This window comes from Poecilia reticulata, linkage group LG4, assembly GCF_000633615.1.
Source record: "Poecilia reticulata strain Guanapo linkage group LG4, Guppy_female_1.0+MT, whole genome shotgun sequence".
Classification (NCBI taxonomy): Eukaryota; Metazoa; Chordata; class Actinopteri; order Cyprinodontiformes; family Poeciliidae; genus Poecilia; species Poecilia reticulata.
In genome coordinates this window covers 7,804,444-7,823,559 of record NC_024334.1, presented here as the reverse complement: position 1 = coordinate 7,823,559, position 19,116 = coordinate 7,804,444, and the positions used below count along the sequence as shown (strand labels likewise).

The window sequence follows — 19,116 nt, the reverse complement described above, 5'->3', positions numbered from 1 at the left end:
TTTTTGCTAATTGGCAGAATAGTGAAAATACTTTTAGATAAAACTTTTGTTTGTGCGAGTCAAATCAGAAATTTGGGGCATTTTTCAGACATTTTCCCCCAACACATTCCCACTCTTTGCTGGAGTTTCAGTTCATTCCTGCTAAGTGGTGTAACTAATGAAATATGACCTAAAAATACTTTGCAGGACTGGTATTGGTACTTTGTGCTAGCCAGTCCAAAACATTAATTTATATTAACCCATAATGTTGTTGGGGTTGAGTTTTATTGCTGTCGAGCTTCCCCATTKTCYCTCCAAATGTAGAAGACGTGGTGTGTCACAAAAAAAGAAAAACCTTATTAATCTGGTATTCAGCAAAAAGAAGTAATTTTTGTAACCAAAACTGACCTGGAACAGTAAATGTTTATTTTCATGCAGTGTCAGACACAGAAAAGTTAATGTCTCTTTTATAGTTCCTGTACAAATCTGATTTCAACAGTAGCAACAGTTAAAGTGTCATGTAAAAACATATGAARGCGTTTAAGATATTCACTGTTGSGCTACAGTCACAGTTGCTATACRAAAATATAGTTGATAACCTAGCCYGCAATTACCTGCAACATATCATTCAAAGTCAAAGGAACTTTCATCACGGTGACTTTTATTCAACATTGTTAAAATAATATAATACAGCAAGATYAATATGTACACTTATCAAAGAGTGTACTGATAGTCATTCGAAAGCAATTAGGACTTTCTTTTTAATTACTTTATTTTTAAAACAGTAGCCGATGATAATTCTAATCTGCTCATTTTTAACTTCCTACAATAGYTGTATGCTAAATGACTAATCTTAGCTTGAACATTAATAGCTTTCAGCTGTCTTATATTTTCGGATATCTCTTTTACTCTATGACTTTGTTACTGCCAACAGAGTTGTTTTGTTTTCATTTCTGCTTTTGAAAAATACGTCAGTAGTTCTGTGTGAAGCTTCTATTGAGCTTTGCTTTTATGTCTAACAATCACTACGCAGCCTGATGCCTTGGCAATAAATATTGGCAACTCAATATTTATTCTCACGCAAGTCTTTGGATTYTGCGTGACAACCATTCTAATAATTTTTTTATCTCGGCTTAATTTCTGAATTAGGAATTAAAAAAATAAAAAAAAGATGTTTTAACCTAATCAAAAATGTTTTCAAAATGTTCATATAAATATTTGAATARAATTATTGAATTAGTAAATATGATTACACTTTTTTTTTTTTTAAAGTCTCAACACTTTACATGCTTTGTCTTACTGTTCTTAAGCCATACTAGTCTAATKGCCTCAACACTTGCTTTGTAGCTCAGCAGACTGGAACCTGCATCCTTAAATAAATAAATATATGTGAGCTGCAGGACAAGTGATGAAGCAAACAGATGGCGCATCCTTTTGTTGATAGATGACTTGATTAGCTCCCGCCTATATTTATCCACCAGCCTCTTCACAAACATCCTGGTGTGTCCTTAMGCCCCTCTTGAAGCTTGATAAATGCCACCCAGCCAATCTGATATTGGTGCAGAGGTAAACCCCTCACCTGGTGGTATTTGCTCTCTCGTCTGTCCTCAGGAGAAGGTCTTCGAATAACTGCTAACCTTAAAGTAAAAAATATTAGGTTTGATTGAGTTGAGACCAAAAGTTTTGCATTTCACTATTGTTCTAGACTACTAGATTTCTAATATCGTATGATTTGTATATAAGAAAGGAGTACTTTTTTTATAACCACCACAGAAAAATAAATTAAAAGTTTGGCAGAGAAATTAAGACTCTAAGCATTAAAAATAATGTTAAGCAAAATGTCATGGTAAGTTTAAAAATATAGATTTAAATGGTTGTAATGGTAAACTATCTTATAGTGAAAATAGCTTAATGTATTATTATGACATTAATCAAAAGTAATGGCAAATATAAAATATTATGCTTCAGTCTAAAGATTAAAGTGGTTATTGCGCCTTTAAAATATATATTTTTTTCATTATTATTATTGAGAAAAAATATGTATCCTTTSTGAATAAGAACTACTACCTCTTCATTTTTAAGTATGTCCCTGAAAAATTGTTGAGCCATCGGGTCAGCGCACTTTCARAATGTAGATTTATCTCAATGACATGTCCCTGCCTGTTTGGTAGACCAGTGGAGGTTGTTACGGGAAACCAAAGGCAACAAGCTATCCACAGCTTACATAGGTACTTAAAAGTACAGCTTCTGTTGCTTTTCTGCTTGGACCACATTGGCTGTCCTTAAAGCTTGGTCTCATATCCCTATTGTGGATTCCACTCTGTTCCTTCTTTCCATGACTGATAAATACCCGTGACCCTTGTAGATCAGAGATTCTCTGACCCAGTTGTGCAGCCATACCTGTGTGGCCCTTGTCAAGTTCACTCATAYCCTTATTCTTGCCCATTTTTTTTTTCTTCTACTATCACATCAACTCAGGGGACAAAATGTTCACTTTCTGCCAAATGTGTCCCACCCACTAGTCGATGCAATGATGAAAAGTATTACCTCACCTGTTAGGTCATACAGTAATGGCTCTCTGGTGTAATTCTTTCATCCTGAAGTAACTTAAAATTGCTTCTTCTTGTCTCACCTTCTTCGCAGYRTACGTTAAAACATRTAAACTTGAGCAAACTGAATGCTTTTGACAYTTTTAGGTTAGTAAATATTGACCTTGAGAAATAAAATTAGAAAGATATTTATAGACTACATTTAACAAATTCTTAGGTCTCTGCTGAGAGAAAATGTGTGACCCACTTTATATGCCCTTGTGCCATCAATCCTTTCATCCAGTGACAAAATGTGAAACTGTACATCAAAAAATTCAGTTTAAGTTATATAACCTTGACTGAATGTGCATCCTCAAAATTGGTCTTTTATGCATATTCATTCTGTTGTTGCTTACATGTAGATTAGATGAAAATATACACGTTAAACCCAGTTTATAACCTCTCACCGCAAGCTGTGAAAACATTCGGCAAAGTAGGAAAAGTGTTGTCATTTCCCAAAGGGCAATATACACACAATGGCACCTCTTATTTCAGGAAAGATGCTCCTAATTGTTCGTTCTGAGAGATATTCGAGTCCTTTCTGCTGTAACAGTGGCAAGGCAACAGACCGAGTGTGAGGGTAGGCGAGGAAGTGAATTAGGGCAGCGATTATGCAGTGATTCAGACAGCAGCTCATTAGGACCCAGCTAAGCAAGCAATCAACGAATCGATGTGACAGTGGACCCAAAAGCCACAGAAATTTGTAATAAATGGCAAAGCGATAAATTGGATTATCCACAGCCCCGTGGCCAAGCTCTTTCCTTTTGCAAATGACAAATCAATCCAATCACGCTATGAAAGAAAGAAAGAAAAAAAAAAAAAAGCCAGAGAACCAGAAAAGGCGCCTTGTGTTGCACCGACTGGGGAGGTTGTCCATCTGAGGAATGCGTCTTGTTWAGGGTGTAGCTATCCAGAGGTCATTTCGGTATGATATTCAGGGCTCTAAAATATTCATGGCAGCCCATTAGGTGTTTATGACTGCCATTTATATGGGAAGATTTACCGACATTTGAACTGCAGCCAGAATCATAAAGGTGTCAGGCGGGCCGCAGTGCTACATGTTTACTGATTTGCCGAGCATGAGCGCAGCTCAGTATGGATGATGTACATGAGCAGCCATGGAGCCCCAATAAATAAAATGCAGAGAGAGCAGAAGATCYCCTAACTCCTTGTGTCTCTTGTGCTTGTGTTCAAAGCATGAGCGATGGATCTGCTCCATTAATCCGTCAAATCACTGTCACTGCACGCCACTATTCATAACCGAGGAGCAGGATGACATTCTGATGGACAAAGAAGGGAGAATAGATGGTTTGTAAACTGTTCAAACATACAACAGCACAGCTGGTAAAATTGCAACGCAAAGATTTGGCATTTTTTGGTTTTTGCTCCTAAAAAAAACAAAAATGCCGAAGGACTTTGCTGCCATCTGCAGGAAAATGTGTCACATTTCATCACTGTGCCTAAAAGCAGTTGCTTGTGTTCAAGCAGTTCGAAGATTAATATAGAAATGATTAAAACGCTTTGTCTTCTCCAGAGGCTTTTGCGTTCACTATGTTAATTATACCTTTTCAATAAAGTCTGTAGCGATATGCTACATCGGTACCAATGTGTGCATTCTAGKTCCTAAAAATAAACGTAATTTTGACTATGATAAAGGAAATATAATTTTACAAAAGCTTAATGAGCATTGAAGAGAAGCCAGTTTTCTGCTGTCATGTGTAAGCAGTACACGGGGAACCTGGAAACTGATATAAGACGTAGTTTCAGTATTTTGTGGTTTGCTACATCCTGTAATCTGTCTTATGTTCTCCGTTTCTTCTCTGCCATCTCTGTGTGCAGTCACAGCTCTAACACTGAAGGATTGATGTTTTTAAAAAACAAGCTAACTTTTTCAAATGGGAGGACAACCCACTCTCCGCACTTTCCTTTCAATCTATCACTTCCAAATKTTAAACACTATTTCTGGTTTATCTCTTCTTGTATCCCCCTGCTTGTAATTCAGCTGTTCTTTCTGAGGCAAAACACAGAATAAACACAAGCTTTCAAAGCCAGCATAACTTTAAAGGTCACTGTGGTTTACTGTGGAAATATATATTKAGGGCGAGGTGAGTAGTGTTAGTTTTTTTGCAAAGCATATAGTCGTGCATTAAGCCCATTAATACCACTAGGGGACAGTTTTGTGGAGTGCACAGCTAATAGTTGTCTTGTTGATGTATTCTCCTACCTAAGTGGTACATGTTCAAAGCTTTGGATCTTGTTTCTGATATTTCTGATTTTGAAATTCTCCAYAACTTTATCTGTGATGTGTTTATTGTATTCATTGATATTGTTTGTCCACTAATGTTCTCTAAGACCTTCACAAACAGATGTATTTATACAGAGATTTATTTCATCTTTGGGCTCTATTTGTTGAGCCAGTTGATTTAGGTGTATTTTATTTAGGTGTACCAAGGTAAAGGGGGGTAAGTACATACAGTATGCTCACCAAAATAAATAAATAACCTGCATCCTTTACTTTTTTACTCACAAATATTCATTATTTTGTGTTAGCCTAAAATAGTATACCATTACGATACATTTAAATTTGACATTGTGGGGAGAAAGAATATAAAAAAATTTCAAGAGGGATGAATACTTTTACAAGGTACTTTAACATGCATAGCTGGTTTAGTTTATTGCTTTGTCACTTTGTTCTGTTATAATTTTTTTATTATTGTTTTAGACTTCTGTTCACTCATCAAAACCTTGAAGTTTGATTTCTAGGTTATTTTAGAGAATTAAAACATGGGAATGCGGCACACAAGGTTCCCTCGCAGATTACTCTGACACAGCATGTGTATACAGATGAAAGTGGAGTTTGACACAGGGGCTGTGAAGAAAGCACGAATCTCATCCTASGTTTTTGTCACTACCAACACCCATAAAAGGACAAGGAATGTCACTGGTATAAACGACTGTTACATCATGCCTTGGCTCTGATTAGAAATGGTTCTCGCTTACCAGCCGTGAAAGTCCAACAGAAAAGTCTTAACGTGTTTTTTACGTTAGGAGAAAAACAACTTTATAGCTGCCTCTGAAAACTCATTCGGACTTTGGTCTCAGATATCTTTTGGAACCACTGGGTTCATTAGTGTAACATGCCCAGTACTATCCAGATAATGTTTCCATAATGGGAAACATGTGAGAACTATGGCAGTGAATCAACCCCCACAATCCTATCTGTTCTTTTTGTGCTCTCAAGCGAATTTTACAGTAATGATTAAGGATACATGAAACCATCTGCACGGGAACCACTAAAGCCCTCTTGTACTAGTGTACATTTGAACACAATGATATCACATTCCAGCAGAGTTAGAAGCTGAGAAATTGAGTTTGGGCTGAAAAATGGTGATAATGGGTTATAATTCYAGTTCAACCAGTTCAGGCCAACCCCTCTACAGGGAGCTGCATGTATTCAGCATTACTTCMGAGAGAATCGACACTCTGAAAATGTGGACGTTACACAATTTCTCATCATCCTGCCTCAATATGGTACTAAGAGGTCCAAAAAATGGATGTTTTAGCTGACCAGYAGCAATAATTTAAATTCACCAATTAGGGATTTCAGTCTGCACGTCCCAGACTGTCATTACAGCTTTAGTGGCGTCTTCTTCTGCTTCTGCTGAAGACACTGACTTAAGCCACATTACATTGTGTAGTAATATACTGTTCTACAGAGTTTAGTTTTAAGAAAAACATTGTGTGCTCAACCTTTTATAATCAACGACTAAGCACATTAAACAAGCTGATGAYACAACTGTTTTGATTATCATAAAAGTTGTATCATTATTCTTGTCTCTATTAGAGCTCCGCACAATTTGTGATCAATGTTATGGACAAAATTCAGGAGTCCTAAGCTAAGCTTATGTGACGTCAATACCAGTCCCCATCAGCCAAAAATAAATATTTTGGCCTTAATCAAAAAGCTGACTAGATGTCTAGGAGTCTTCTGGCCTTGTTAGGAGAAGCCAGGTTATGTAAACAGGAGTGACATAAAAAATGGTTCTAGTTATGCMTCAGACAGTGTTTCTATTTCAAAATCAGTAAGCATTACACTTTTAAATCTCCTTTTTTGGACTTTGAGTATGTTTTGTACTGTATTTTACACTTTGGCAGCTATGAATGCTGGTGACTGGATATTAAATTGAAACAAATATTGTCACTTACTGTCTAATTAAGTTGGARWGCTCAAAGAACATTTAGATTTCATTCTCTGATGGTAGGTTGATGTTTTAATATGAAAAACAAAATTTAACAAGATGGATGAAAAAGTARCACAGCCAGGGATGGTGAAGCAGAATACTGAATTTCACACCACTAATCCCAGCAAACAATATATTGAGAAAGAGGGCACGTTGAAAACGACACACTAAGTGCTTCCTTTTAGTTTTAAAAACATATCCTAACATAGTTTWAAAAAAAAGTTCGTCAAGACTTTTGTTCTTGATGAACTTTTCTGTCATATCAGATCTTGTTGTGAAAGTTCAGATTAGTTAGCACAACCGTTGACAGCAGATAAGTGGTTTTCCTGTAATGGTAAGTTGTTCTTCCCCCATTAGCTTATTTAGCAGTGAGCACATGAGATTGAGCAATGGCATTAATACCTTTCACCTGGCTCTGATTGCTTGCTTTTGGTTGGGAGTRGTGCATTTCTTCAGAAGGCAATAATTGTTYGGGGAGGAGGTGGGGGAGATCATCTGAGACATTTTCCTAGATCATGTCTCATGACAAACTGTCACAACATGGCGACAGCTTGAGCAAATGTGTAGAAAAGCATTCTGTATAGAAGTTACACACTGCAGCTTTAAGAAAACATTCTTTCAAAACAGGTTGCTCATGTTTTAGGTACATTTTTTTCACTCACCTTTTCTACTTAGCATATTTATGTAAAAAAAAAAAAAATGTATGTATATATATATATATATAGTATTCTGAATGGTAATAAAGCTTTATATATTGGACATTATTCTGCTCTTTCTTCAGTCAAAAAACCTGGACACATCAGGAACAATTATTGATTGACAATTGATTCTGACATTTATTTTACATGTCATGTTTATTGACTAAAACAGCAAATAAAAACAAATCTAAAGTACATAGTCTTCAACAATAGTTGCTACKTTACTATTACTTGCTGCTCTTGGTGTGTGACTCACYGAGAGAAGACATCAAAAGAAGCCGCCTGTCTGTCAGTTAGACAGGAAATGCAGCTTACAACTCCTGCTTCAACATATCTTCACAGATGTTTGAGAATGACGTAAGAGCACACTTTTTCTTTCAGTTGTGTTTGTCGGTGCGCTGGAAAAGAAGTCAGTGGRAACTCCTCTGGCCGTGTTTTTGTGCCATCATATTTTTTTCTTGTATCTGTGCATAACCGACAAATTTTTTGTTCTCCGTCCAGGAAGATATTTTCAATGTCAGCAGTTTGGTAAGTTTCATTTCAACCACAAGCTTTCCTTCTCAAATCACTTTCACAACCACAAGACAGCAGACATAACGATCATGCTACTTGACAGGTCTGTTCATGTCGTTGCTCATTTTTAGTCGTAATGTATAAATCTAACTTGTTGATATACACCAGAATAAATTTGTTTTCTACATGCAACAAAATCTCTTTGAAGCGTAACCCTGTAACTTAAACAATGTTGACATGAGTTTATACATATTTACAGATATATTTTCAAAGTAATTTTCATTTTTTGAGATGGTCTAAGGCAGGAGTCCTGAAATCCGTCTCTCTGGTGTCCCGTAACTTTTAGATGCGTCTCTGCTGCATCACTCCTGAGTCAAATAATGAGGTCTGACGGTGAATGGCAGTGGGGGCTTGAGTCATTTCCTCAGCTTTGATTGAATTAAAGTGGTCACATTATGCAACATTCTAATGTGAAGTTAAGGATTACAAAAGCAAAACTGAAGACATGTTGAATGTTATTTATCAGAAGCATCCAGAGAAATAAGTAGCATCTTAACATAAGCTACGCTAGTGAATAAATTGAGCTGCTCCCTTTTCTTTGTTTACTTGGCGAATTGAGAGGATTGGTAGCCTGATGTTGAGAAACGATTGCTTCCTGAACTGTGTTGAGGTTTTACATTTAACCCAATTGCTAATGTTTGCCCTTGATGTACGTAATGCATCATACATACATGAAACTTACCGGAAATTGCTTGTGCTGTGTGGACAACTATCCTCCACTGTGAAGAGACAAGTGCTGAGCYAAACTAGGTGGCTGCTAAATAATAACTCAATATTTGGCCAACACAGACTGAACGGCTTAGTTCACTTCCTCCACTGCCATTGCTAAAACTACAAACAGACGACAATTCTCAAATAGAGCCGAACATAGATGTCAGTGTTCACATATTCTTCTGTTAACTGATTTGCCCAGTAGAAAAACTAYGGGGGAATCCAAGTGAAGGGGACGACGCCCAGACTAAGCTGTAAGCGAGGTTTGGACAGAGCGGATTAGTGCAGGAAGGCAATGGTGAGCCGAGAGGTTTGGGTACAATGTTGCAAATGTTATTTTTTTAATAGGTTTAAAGTGCTTTATCTAAAATTGCAACAGATAACATCTGCTTTTCTGCTTCAAACGTGCTGTGAATGTTTGTTGAAACTTGCTCTGCGAGTTCAGATCAAAACTTGAGGCAGTAACATAATTATAGGTGGTGCTGCTTTAAGCTGCATAAAAACATCCAGTGTTTCCAGCTTAAATGACTCAGTGACTGCATCTTACTCTCTGAAACAGCTCAGGCAGCGTAACATCAACTGTGACATCTGGGATGAAGCTGGAAGTATTCCATTGAAACATGTCAGGCATGTCTGAAGAGGTATAGAAAATAGCTGTCTAACAAAAGAACCTTTAAGGTTCTTTTAATTATTGTCTTGCACTGACAATATCTTACCACAAAAAATAATTTTTATTTTATAAAATTGCATGAATTACAGCAGCCTTCAATTAAATACAATGTAATACAATTACAACACATTTCAATTGAATTTTTTTGTCCTACTATGGTTTAAGTGTGGATGACAATATAAAATCTGCAATAATTTTACTGACTGAATTGCAATAAGTATCAAACATGGCCACATTAATGAAATAGCACGGTGAATACCATGCCTGTCTTGACAAAGAGGTGAATTTGTGAGATTTGCTGACATAGCTGTTGCTTTGCCAGAAAATGATTTACTATGAGTCACATTGCAGCTGAAAGGGAATAAATATTTAAATATTTAAATGCATTCTTATGAGACTCTGTTGCAGTGACAAAAAGATGTTCATGTTGTGTGCTCATAATAAATGCTATGGATAAATGCTGTTTGGTGAATTAATATAAAACATCATCCAGAAATTCCAAGACCTCTTGTAAAGTTCTACATTTTAGCTCTTTTTTTGGTTATTTCTGCTATTATCCCCTCCTCTCTTTCAGCTTCATTTAAGAGTCTTCATGAACAATTMTTTTCTTGTTTCTGCCCTGGTCATGGAATCTGCTCGCCTGAGATTCACTAATGTCCTTCCCATGGCCATAGTTTCTGGTCTGGTTTCTCATTCTACTCGATTTGTGTGCGGCCTTTTACATAGTCTCCCACAGTATTCTCGTTCATAGGCTTTTATCCATTAGCATTAACCACACACCCTTTGACTGGTTTCAATCATATCTTCCAGGCCATTCTCACTTCATCCAACCAAAATCCTTCTGATCCCACTCTTCCACTGGTTTGACTCAAACTTACTTAGCAGTGATAAAACATAGAGTCATGGGCACAAAATCCACCCTATCTAAAGTCAACAATTTCAATTTGTATAATGACAGGTCATTGGTTTCTCTCTGCGTGCCTTCAGGTTAAAAGTGGGTGTCATAAAAATGATCAGAGCTGCATACTTCTTTCTTTGTATCACCAACCAACTGCGTCATTCCCTTTGCCCATGTTTTGCCTCCATCCTGGTCCACAGTCTTGCAACTTCTTGAATCAACAATTGTAGCGCTCTTTGGTCTCTCTCACTAATCCCTCCAGAATCCCAAATAGCCCAGAATTCAGCTGACCATAGCATTACTAAAATCCTCTTATTTTCGAACATCACCCCTGTTCTACAACAACTTCACTGGCTTCCGGTCATATACAGAATCCAATTTAAAATGTTGTTGTACACCTTCCGAGCCATCCACAGCTTCTCCCCTTCCTGTCTGATCTCCTGTACATCATCACTCATTTACAATGTCTTTGTTTTTCTTTTTTCACCTCATTGTTCCCTCTGTCTACAGCCTTTTCTTTCTGCTACCCAACTCTGGAACTTTTTACCTCCAGCTATACACAATTTTGACTCTCTTCTTATTTTCAAATCACAGCTCGAAATGCATCTGTTAAAATTTGTCTTTTAATTGTAATATCTTTTTTGGTTTTTTTCCCCCTTCTACATCTGTTTCCATTCTTTGTGTATTCTTGTTTAGTTTTTTTGTTTCTTGCAAATTGTCTTTGGGTGTCTCAAGAGACACTAGCAAATGAAATGTGTTATCATCATCATTATTGATATGTATGACATGTATGCAAAGCAGATTAACAACTCACAGTTACTAGTAAGTGTATACATTATTATGGCATGAATGAGAGAGGTAAGCTAAAAATGTAAAATGTAATACAGGATTTCAGGCTAAAAGTCCTGCAATTACTAAAACCTGAACATGGGAAAAGCTGAGAAAATCTCCCTAAATGTTTTCAAAGGGTTAGTCTGAGTGCACTAATGCAATAATTTATTTATAGTTACCATGAGGTAACTATACCATGAGGTCACAGGAGTAAGTCCATATTAAATAGTTTGCATAATTAATATGTAAACTATACAAAAGAACTTGAACTGATGTTTGCAAACTTTGTTGTGAAGTTAGTAGAAGTTTCAGACTAATCTGTGGTTGAACAATGGATCTAATTTTCATCTTACAGTGACAAGGACAAAAATTGGCTGACGAGATCACAGGGAGGGTTACATGGCAGATGTCAAGCTAATTCACAGTATTCTGGTGAGTTTAGCTTAATGCTTTGAATATTCAAAAACACCTTCCTTTTTATCATCATAAGCCCACAGAAGAAAGTACTGTATGTTCAGACAGAAACAGTGGGATGCAAATGGTGGGACTCCAGCCAGAAAACCAAAACAATGATCCTCAAGTTCAGTAAGAGGTCATTTTTGTGTTGTCTTCAGCAAAGATTGCAAACATGTTCTACTGATTGCTAGAAACCAGTAGACCAGTGCTAAATTTTAATTGTTTTTATTTTATTTTACCCTTATTCAACCAGAAAAGTCCCTTTAAAATATATTTTTCTAAGGACGTCTTGACCAAGACGCAGCAAAGGTTACACAACAATTACAATTAGTAAATGCTACGGATGTTTTAACTAGGTTGTTAATTACCCACAAACCCACATGTTGTTGTAAATATAAAAACTTACATCAAAGTAAAAATAGAAGTTGTTAAAAGAGTTAGCACAGTTCATTTTTAAAACTAAGACTACCTCGAACTGCTCCTGTTTTAATTACCCAGTGAGTTTGATTCTCCTTTCAACTGTTTCCTCTTTTTCTCCAAATTGAATTCCTTCAGTTATCTAATCCAAATAATATGTTGACTCTTAATACTGACTCTACAGAATCCCACTTTAAAAATGCAAATCATCACTTTATTAATACATTGTACGGGTGGCTTTTTTAAAACATCTGGCTTTATAAATTGACAGCCTCTAACTTTCTAAAGAAACCAAAGAGGGATTTTTTCAGAGATGAATTCTAACTCTACACAGGCGTGCGATTGTATGATTTTAATTTACATAGTTATTATAACCACAATTTGCATAGGTTCAGAAAAAACATTCCCAGGTTTCAGGTACACATTTTTACAACATAGACATATCAGAACAGCTCTCTATTTGCATAGTACCAGCTCTTCCATCCATTTTTGTTTGTGGGAATATCACATAAAAACGTTAAAATGTGATACCAAAGTAAAACGTGTCAATGTGTTAAAATGTTGAGCAACTATGGAACACGTCTGTGTGTCACAATAGCTGTAGTTTTATTTTTTGTTGTTTGTTTTTTATATTATTTCACCAACAGGACAGTAAAATATCAAGATATCTGAATTCATTTTTCTCAAATTCTCTGCATTTGATAATTAACGAACTATTGTATTGAATCGATTGTGCTCTGAATTTACAAAATAAAAATGGTCACAAATTATAGCAAAACTATACAATTTAAAATGGATACTTAATAGTTAGCACTATGGAGGGAAGGTCAAAACACATAGTAGGTACAACATTTCAATTGAAGATTGCAGTTGAAATTAAATGCACTCTAACAACCATTGTAAGCTGATAATGACATCCAGCTGTACCATGGTATGCGACAGCAGCAGAAAACCCACTCCTGTCTGGCCTTCTACATAGATGCTTCAACGTGCAGTTTTTAATCTAAGCTTCACTCTGCAGGCCATCTGTTTTTTCTCCCTCCCCCCTAAAAAGCATCACTCACATACCAAGCGGATGAAGTCTTAAGGTTTACTTAAGTGTGATAAAGTGCAGCGATCCGGACACCCACATTTCATTCAACATCCAACAAGCTTTTATCAGTCACTCAGGCAGGAGAAAGGAGGATGAGGGTTTAAAGTCACTCAATAAAGTTAACGCATCCACTGTTGTACTCCCATGCTGTATTTACAGATCTGTACCCTGCTTTTGCTTTGTCCTTATGAACGTTTTTCTGATTTACATGTACTGATAGTAAAAACCTGCTTGAGGACGGATTTTTTTTTTCTTTCTGAGCTCGTAATCTTAACTTTTTTTTTTTGCCCTATTTCTCTTGAATGAAGCAAATAAATAGATCACTACTGATAATATTAGAAGAAGCACAGACATAAATAAGAAAAAAAACATGTATTTACAGACTTTCATGAATTTTATTGGAATTTCCTGTGATGAAAGTGTGGCTTGGATTTGTAGTCAACCCTCCAAGCTAATGTGATGCTAAAACACCTTTTACATTTCCTGCCAAAGAAAAGCATCCCCAGACTGTGAGTGATAGTTTTATCATCACACATACTGTTTTGTATGTAGGCGAAAAAGGTTTTTTTTGCCTCATCTGGTTGGACCACCCTCTTCCACAAGTTTGCAGTGCCCTCTACACGGCTAGAGGCAAACTGCTTCTTTCAACAATTACTTTGATCCTGCTGCTTTTCCTCCCAGTTTAGACTGGATTAGTTCTATTCTTCTAGTATGTTAGCTTTGGTGTGAAGTAATTCTTTGGTAGGTTTGCAGTTGAGCTGTAACACATCAACGTTTGGATGACAAACTGAAAACTGCTGTGTAATATGATCTACAATAAGTATATTGTTTTATAACATAACCCTGCTTTGAACTTCTCAACAATTTTAGCTTAAACTTGTCTGCTGTGTTCCTTGGTCTTCAAAAGTTGTATCTTTGCAAAAGGTCTAATAAACCTCTATGGTCTTTACTGAACAGCTCTGTTAAATTRATTAACTTTGTTTACTAATTTGATTACTCTGGAGGTAATTGGTTTCATTGGGATGCATTTAGTGGAAGGGTAAATTCATAGTTTATTTTTTTTCTTCTTTGAATGAAAAGCTTTGTAAACACTGTATCCTTTCATTCAGTTTCACAATCCTATTATGCTCTTATCATTACCCACAAATAGAGAAAATATGAAACAGTGGTGAACCTTCACAGGAATGATTGGTCAAGTAGTCACTTCAAGAGCACATTGACAACCAACATTCAAACAAGTTGCTGGTAAAATTATGCTTTATTTATTTTTTATTGTTTGTTGATTTGCATCATGAATGTACGACTTGTTGTTGAATTCTGTTCTCTACGAGAAAATCCTGRACAGAGATTGTCTGGACATTAGTTTGCTGCCTTAATATCAAAGTGAATTTGACGGAAAAAGATCTGAAGCACACCAGCAAATTAATCTTTTTAAAAGCTTTTATAGCAGCGATGGCCTTTATTTGCAGCTTTCAGACAGAAAATGGGCAGAGAGAGAAGCAAACATGCAGCAAAAGTTCCAAGGTTGAGAATCGAACCCAGGATGGCTGCATTGAAGACTAATTGCCTCCATATGTGACGCACCTGCTCTAGCTCTTTACCATGCACCATCAGCAAGTTCAATTGTGAATGACTCCTCCCCCCCAAAAAAATAAAAACACAGGTTGGGAGTAGCCTTGTCTAAGTCCAGTTTTCAAGACATGATGAGACACATTAAGCACACCACCCAGAAACCCTCAAATGTCTTTGCATTCTGCAGAGAAGAGTGAAAAAGTAAAGAACTTCACCCTCATGTCAAGACTCATTGCCAGTTATTATTTTCTTGATGGCTTTTGTTGTGACTAAGGACTTTTTCACAAGGACTAGCTGCTTTGGATGTTTTTGTTGTTGTTTGTTTTCTGTTATTAGATAAAATTGTTTTTTTCTGCACTGTTCTGAAATAGCAGTCTGTCTATAGGGTTTTAATTTTTCAATGGCATCTGAGGAAATGAAAAAAGTCATTCAATCCATGTTGGACATCCTTCCAAATATTGTGCAGTTCAAATCAGAACAAGAGGAATGTATAAGCATTTTATTACTCAAAAATCTGACATGTCATGGCCCTACACCCCATGGGGTTGTTTACTGCACATACAATTCTGGTTAAACATCATTGAACGCTACATTACACGTCCCACCCAAATCTTAGCGATTAGGTAAAATGTAAAACTTCAACAAAGTCCAGACTCTGTACAGAGCAAAGGTTAGAACAAGGGGTTAGTTTTTACAAAAAGAGCAACAAATATCCTACCGAAAAGTATGTTTGTAGAATGATTGTGACTTTTGTGTTAATTATTTATCAATTCATCACCTAAAATTTAAGTAAAGTCTTGAATTAAAACTTTCATTTTCATTTGTTTAGGTGAATGAAGTGATTCCCGCAAGCTTGTACCATCTCTACATCACTAAGTGATCAGAATTCCCATCTGATGAGCATCATGAATAACTCAAACTACACCCCATCCTGCTACGCCAACACCACCACTCCATATAGATATAATACTGGCATTAACAACGTTAGCTACTCAGCCACCTTCAGTGCTTTGGGCCTCATCTCTAATCTAATTGCCTTTATTGTCCTCATCAAATCCTTCAAGCAGACAAAAAATAATTCTCGCTCTTTCTACCTCATCTTCCTGGGTGGTCTTGTAGTCACTGACTTCATGGGTCTGCTGGTCATTGGCTCCTTCGTGATTTCGTTTTACGCTACAAGTGTTAACTGGAGTAAGTCAGACCCCACATGCCACTTTTGCAACTTCATGGGTATGTCCTTGGTCTTCTATGGATTGTCCCCTCTGCTACTTGGTGCCACCATGGCCACCCAGCGCTTTATTGGCATCAACCATCCATTTGCAAGTTCCTCCAGAATGACCAAGAAAAGGACTATTTCCATGGTGCTGATGGTGTGGTTCATTGCTGGAAGCATATCGTTGCTGCCACTAGCAGGGTTTGGTAGTTACCACATTCAGACTCCTGGCTCCTGGTGTTTCCTCAACATGACCCCCAAAACAAGTGACTGGAGTTTCGCTCTGCTTTTCTCCCTGGTTGGACTGATCAGCATTGCAACRTCAATTTTGCTGAACACTGTGAGTGTGGTGACCCTGTTCAAGGTTTACTGTGGAGCAGAGAGRAGACAGCGTAGCAGAGACCATGAAGTGGAAATGATGCTGCAGCTTATACTGATCATGACCATTTCCACCGTTTGNTGGTCTTCTATGGATTGTCCCCTCTGCTACTTGGTGCCACCATGGCCACCCAGCGCTTTATTGGCATCAACCATCCATTTGCAAGTTCCTCCAGAATGACCAAGAAAAGGACTATTTCCATGGTGCTGATGGTGTGGTTCATTGCTGGAAGCATATCGTTGCTGCCACTAGCAGGGTTTGGTAGTTACCACATTCAGACTCCTGGCTCCTGGTGTTTCCTCAACATGACCCCCAAAACAAGTGACTGGAGTTTCGCTCTGCTTTTCTCCCTGGTTGGACTGATCAGCATTGCAACGTCAATTTTGCTGAACACTGTGAGTGTGGTGACCCTGTTCAAGGTTTACTGTGGAGCAGAGAGGAGACAGCGTAGCAGAGACCATGAAGTGGAAATGATGCTGCAGCTTATACTGATCATGACCATTTCCACCGTTTGCTGGTGCCCCTTGCTGGTAAGATGTTTTCTTTTTTCCTCCTTTCTCTTGGAATGGGTCTCCGTGTATGTTCATGACTGCTGTTTTTTGGGATTAATTCAATATTTACACAGTCTTAGCATAAGAGATTTATGTATTAAACGTGAAATAAAATGGCTGCAAATTTGTTTTAGTATAAGGTTGCTTCTACAAAGAGGAGGGTTTGACTTAAACTTTAGGTCTTTTGTCCTCTTTTTTCATCTCAGTACTACAGATGTTTACAACCTAATAAGGCATCACAAAGAGCCAAACTCTTTTTCTCTGCATTCTTTTCTATGCTTCATTTGCTTGTCGCAGTGTAGCCCCTTGACAAGTGAATCTGAGAGCAAGTTGGTTTTATCTTGCATCACAGGTTCCTTTAATCCCTAAATTGACTTAGCACTTTTCAGGTTGTCAGAAGGAACGAAACCATGCCTTTAAAGGAAATGCACGTTATGTGAACCATTACAACATACTGTATGTTCAGTGGGGCAACTCATCCCACTTAAGACTCTACTGTGAGAAAAATGTCACTAAAACTATGAAATAACAACCACATTGTGAAACAGCACCAAGTTTTGACCAAAATCATGATTCTTGAGAATGGGGACAAAACAGGTCTTATGGATAAAGCACAAAATTTGAATAAAATATACACAAAATATATTTTTTTCAAATATCTGATTAAAGTAACCTTAGTCATTTGAGCACAACAATGTATATTTTCCTGGTGTTTTTTTAATTTATTTTAAACATTGTAGTCGGTGGCTGGTGCCTGTAAAAGCCCTTGTCCATGAGCAGAACTCAATACACTAAATAATAGATTAAAACAATTAAAGAAATACTAAAATTATATATTATGACAATTAAGTATAAAAAGTCATATAAATAATTATAAAAGTATCAATAAATTAAATTAAAAATCTTTTTTATGTATTTTCCAACTCCATTGAAATTTGTCCCTAGTTTTTGTCAACACCGTCAGACATGAAAAGAATGTTAAAAAAATCAGGCATTATTGGGGGGCAACAGAACTTCTGAGGACCCCATATGACAACTTCCTTTCTCTTCCTTTTCTGAGAGGGCTAGTTAGCTCTGGTTAGCTTATGTTATTCTTTAGTTTTTTCTTCTTTTTATTCCTCAGTTGTTTGTCACAACCATGATGTGTCAACACCATAACTGACAATTTACAAAACTTTGATGAAATTTTGTGAAATAAAAACTTAATTTTGGTATAATGTAAAGATTTCATGGACCTGATGAGCTACAATATGGCCTCATTCAGAATAACATCATATAAATTTAGGTAGTTTGACATTTTGTCAACTCCGTCAGATGTCAACTCCATCAGAGTTTTTGTGACTCTTTCAGTGAAATTGTTGTCAAATCTCACTTATATGTGAAATTAATTAATTTTAATGTATTTTACATAAGTTGCATTACTTCACATGTATCAAGTTTTTCATTTTACTCMCTAGTTTGTCATCCCCTTCAGTTCTGTGTCAACTCCGTCAGATGGACTTTTGTTGTTTTTTTGTTTTAAATAATATTTATTTTGTTTCTTGAGAAACATTTGTCTGTAAAATGAGTAAAAATATCACTAATAGGGTCATTAAAAAATATTTTATATTTATTTTTGTCAGATGGTGATGACAAAGTTCTGGGTCAAGTCGATTAAAAAAATTTTTGAACTGGGAGCCTGCACATTAGCATCTTTACATTTCCAAAACATTATTTGTCAAATTTGCATACATAATGTTGAGAAATAACAAAAAAGGGAAATTTAATTTGCAACCCCTTAAATACCAGTTTTAGGAAGTAATTCACCCTCCCTCTCCCCCTATAAAACACAAAACAAAAACAAACCAACAAAAAATAGTATGGAAATTTGATTTTTCCATGAGAATCATCCTTGATTGACACCACCTCAATTATCATATTTTTTTGCAAAGTTGTCAAAACTATCCAGAAATAATACAGTATGCAATATACAGTATGTAAACTGACATACTGTATATTGAAGACTCTACATGTACTGACTGAAAGATAAAATCCAAGTTAACCAGGCCCATGGATTGTTCACCTATATATATATATAGGTGAACAATCCATATATATATATATATATATCAGGAATAATTAGCTGGCCAATGGAAGAGATGAAGGCCACGGATGTTAAGACTAGGAAGCTACTAACCATGCATGGAGGATTCCACCCCAAATCCAGCACCCTGAGACTGTACACGAGCCGTAAGGAAGGAGGCAGA

The 19,116-nt window shown here is 36.6% G+C and overlaps 1 protein-coding gene across 1 annotated transcript in view; it reads left to right on the top strand.

The window, feature by feature from the left end:
* The first annotated feature begins 7,885 nt into the window (after positions 1–7,885).
* Positions 7,886–19,116, top strand: part of LOC103463442 (thromboxane A2 receptor-like) — a 13,211-nt gene continuing 1,980 nt past the window's right edge. Inside the window, exons 1-3 of the mRNA XM_008406792.1 lie at positions 7,886–8,034; positions 15,557–16,304; positions 16,739–16,849. Of these exons, the coding sequence (XP_008405014.1) occupies positions 15,624–16,304; positions 16,739–16,849 (792 nt within the window). The 5' untranslated portion in view covers positions 7,886–8,034; positions 15,557–15,623. The remainder of the gene's footprint in view (positions 8,035–15,556; positions 16,305–16,738; positions 16,850–19,116) is intronic.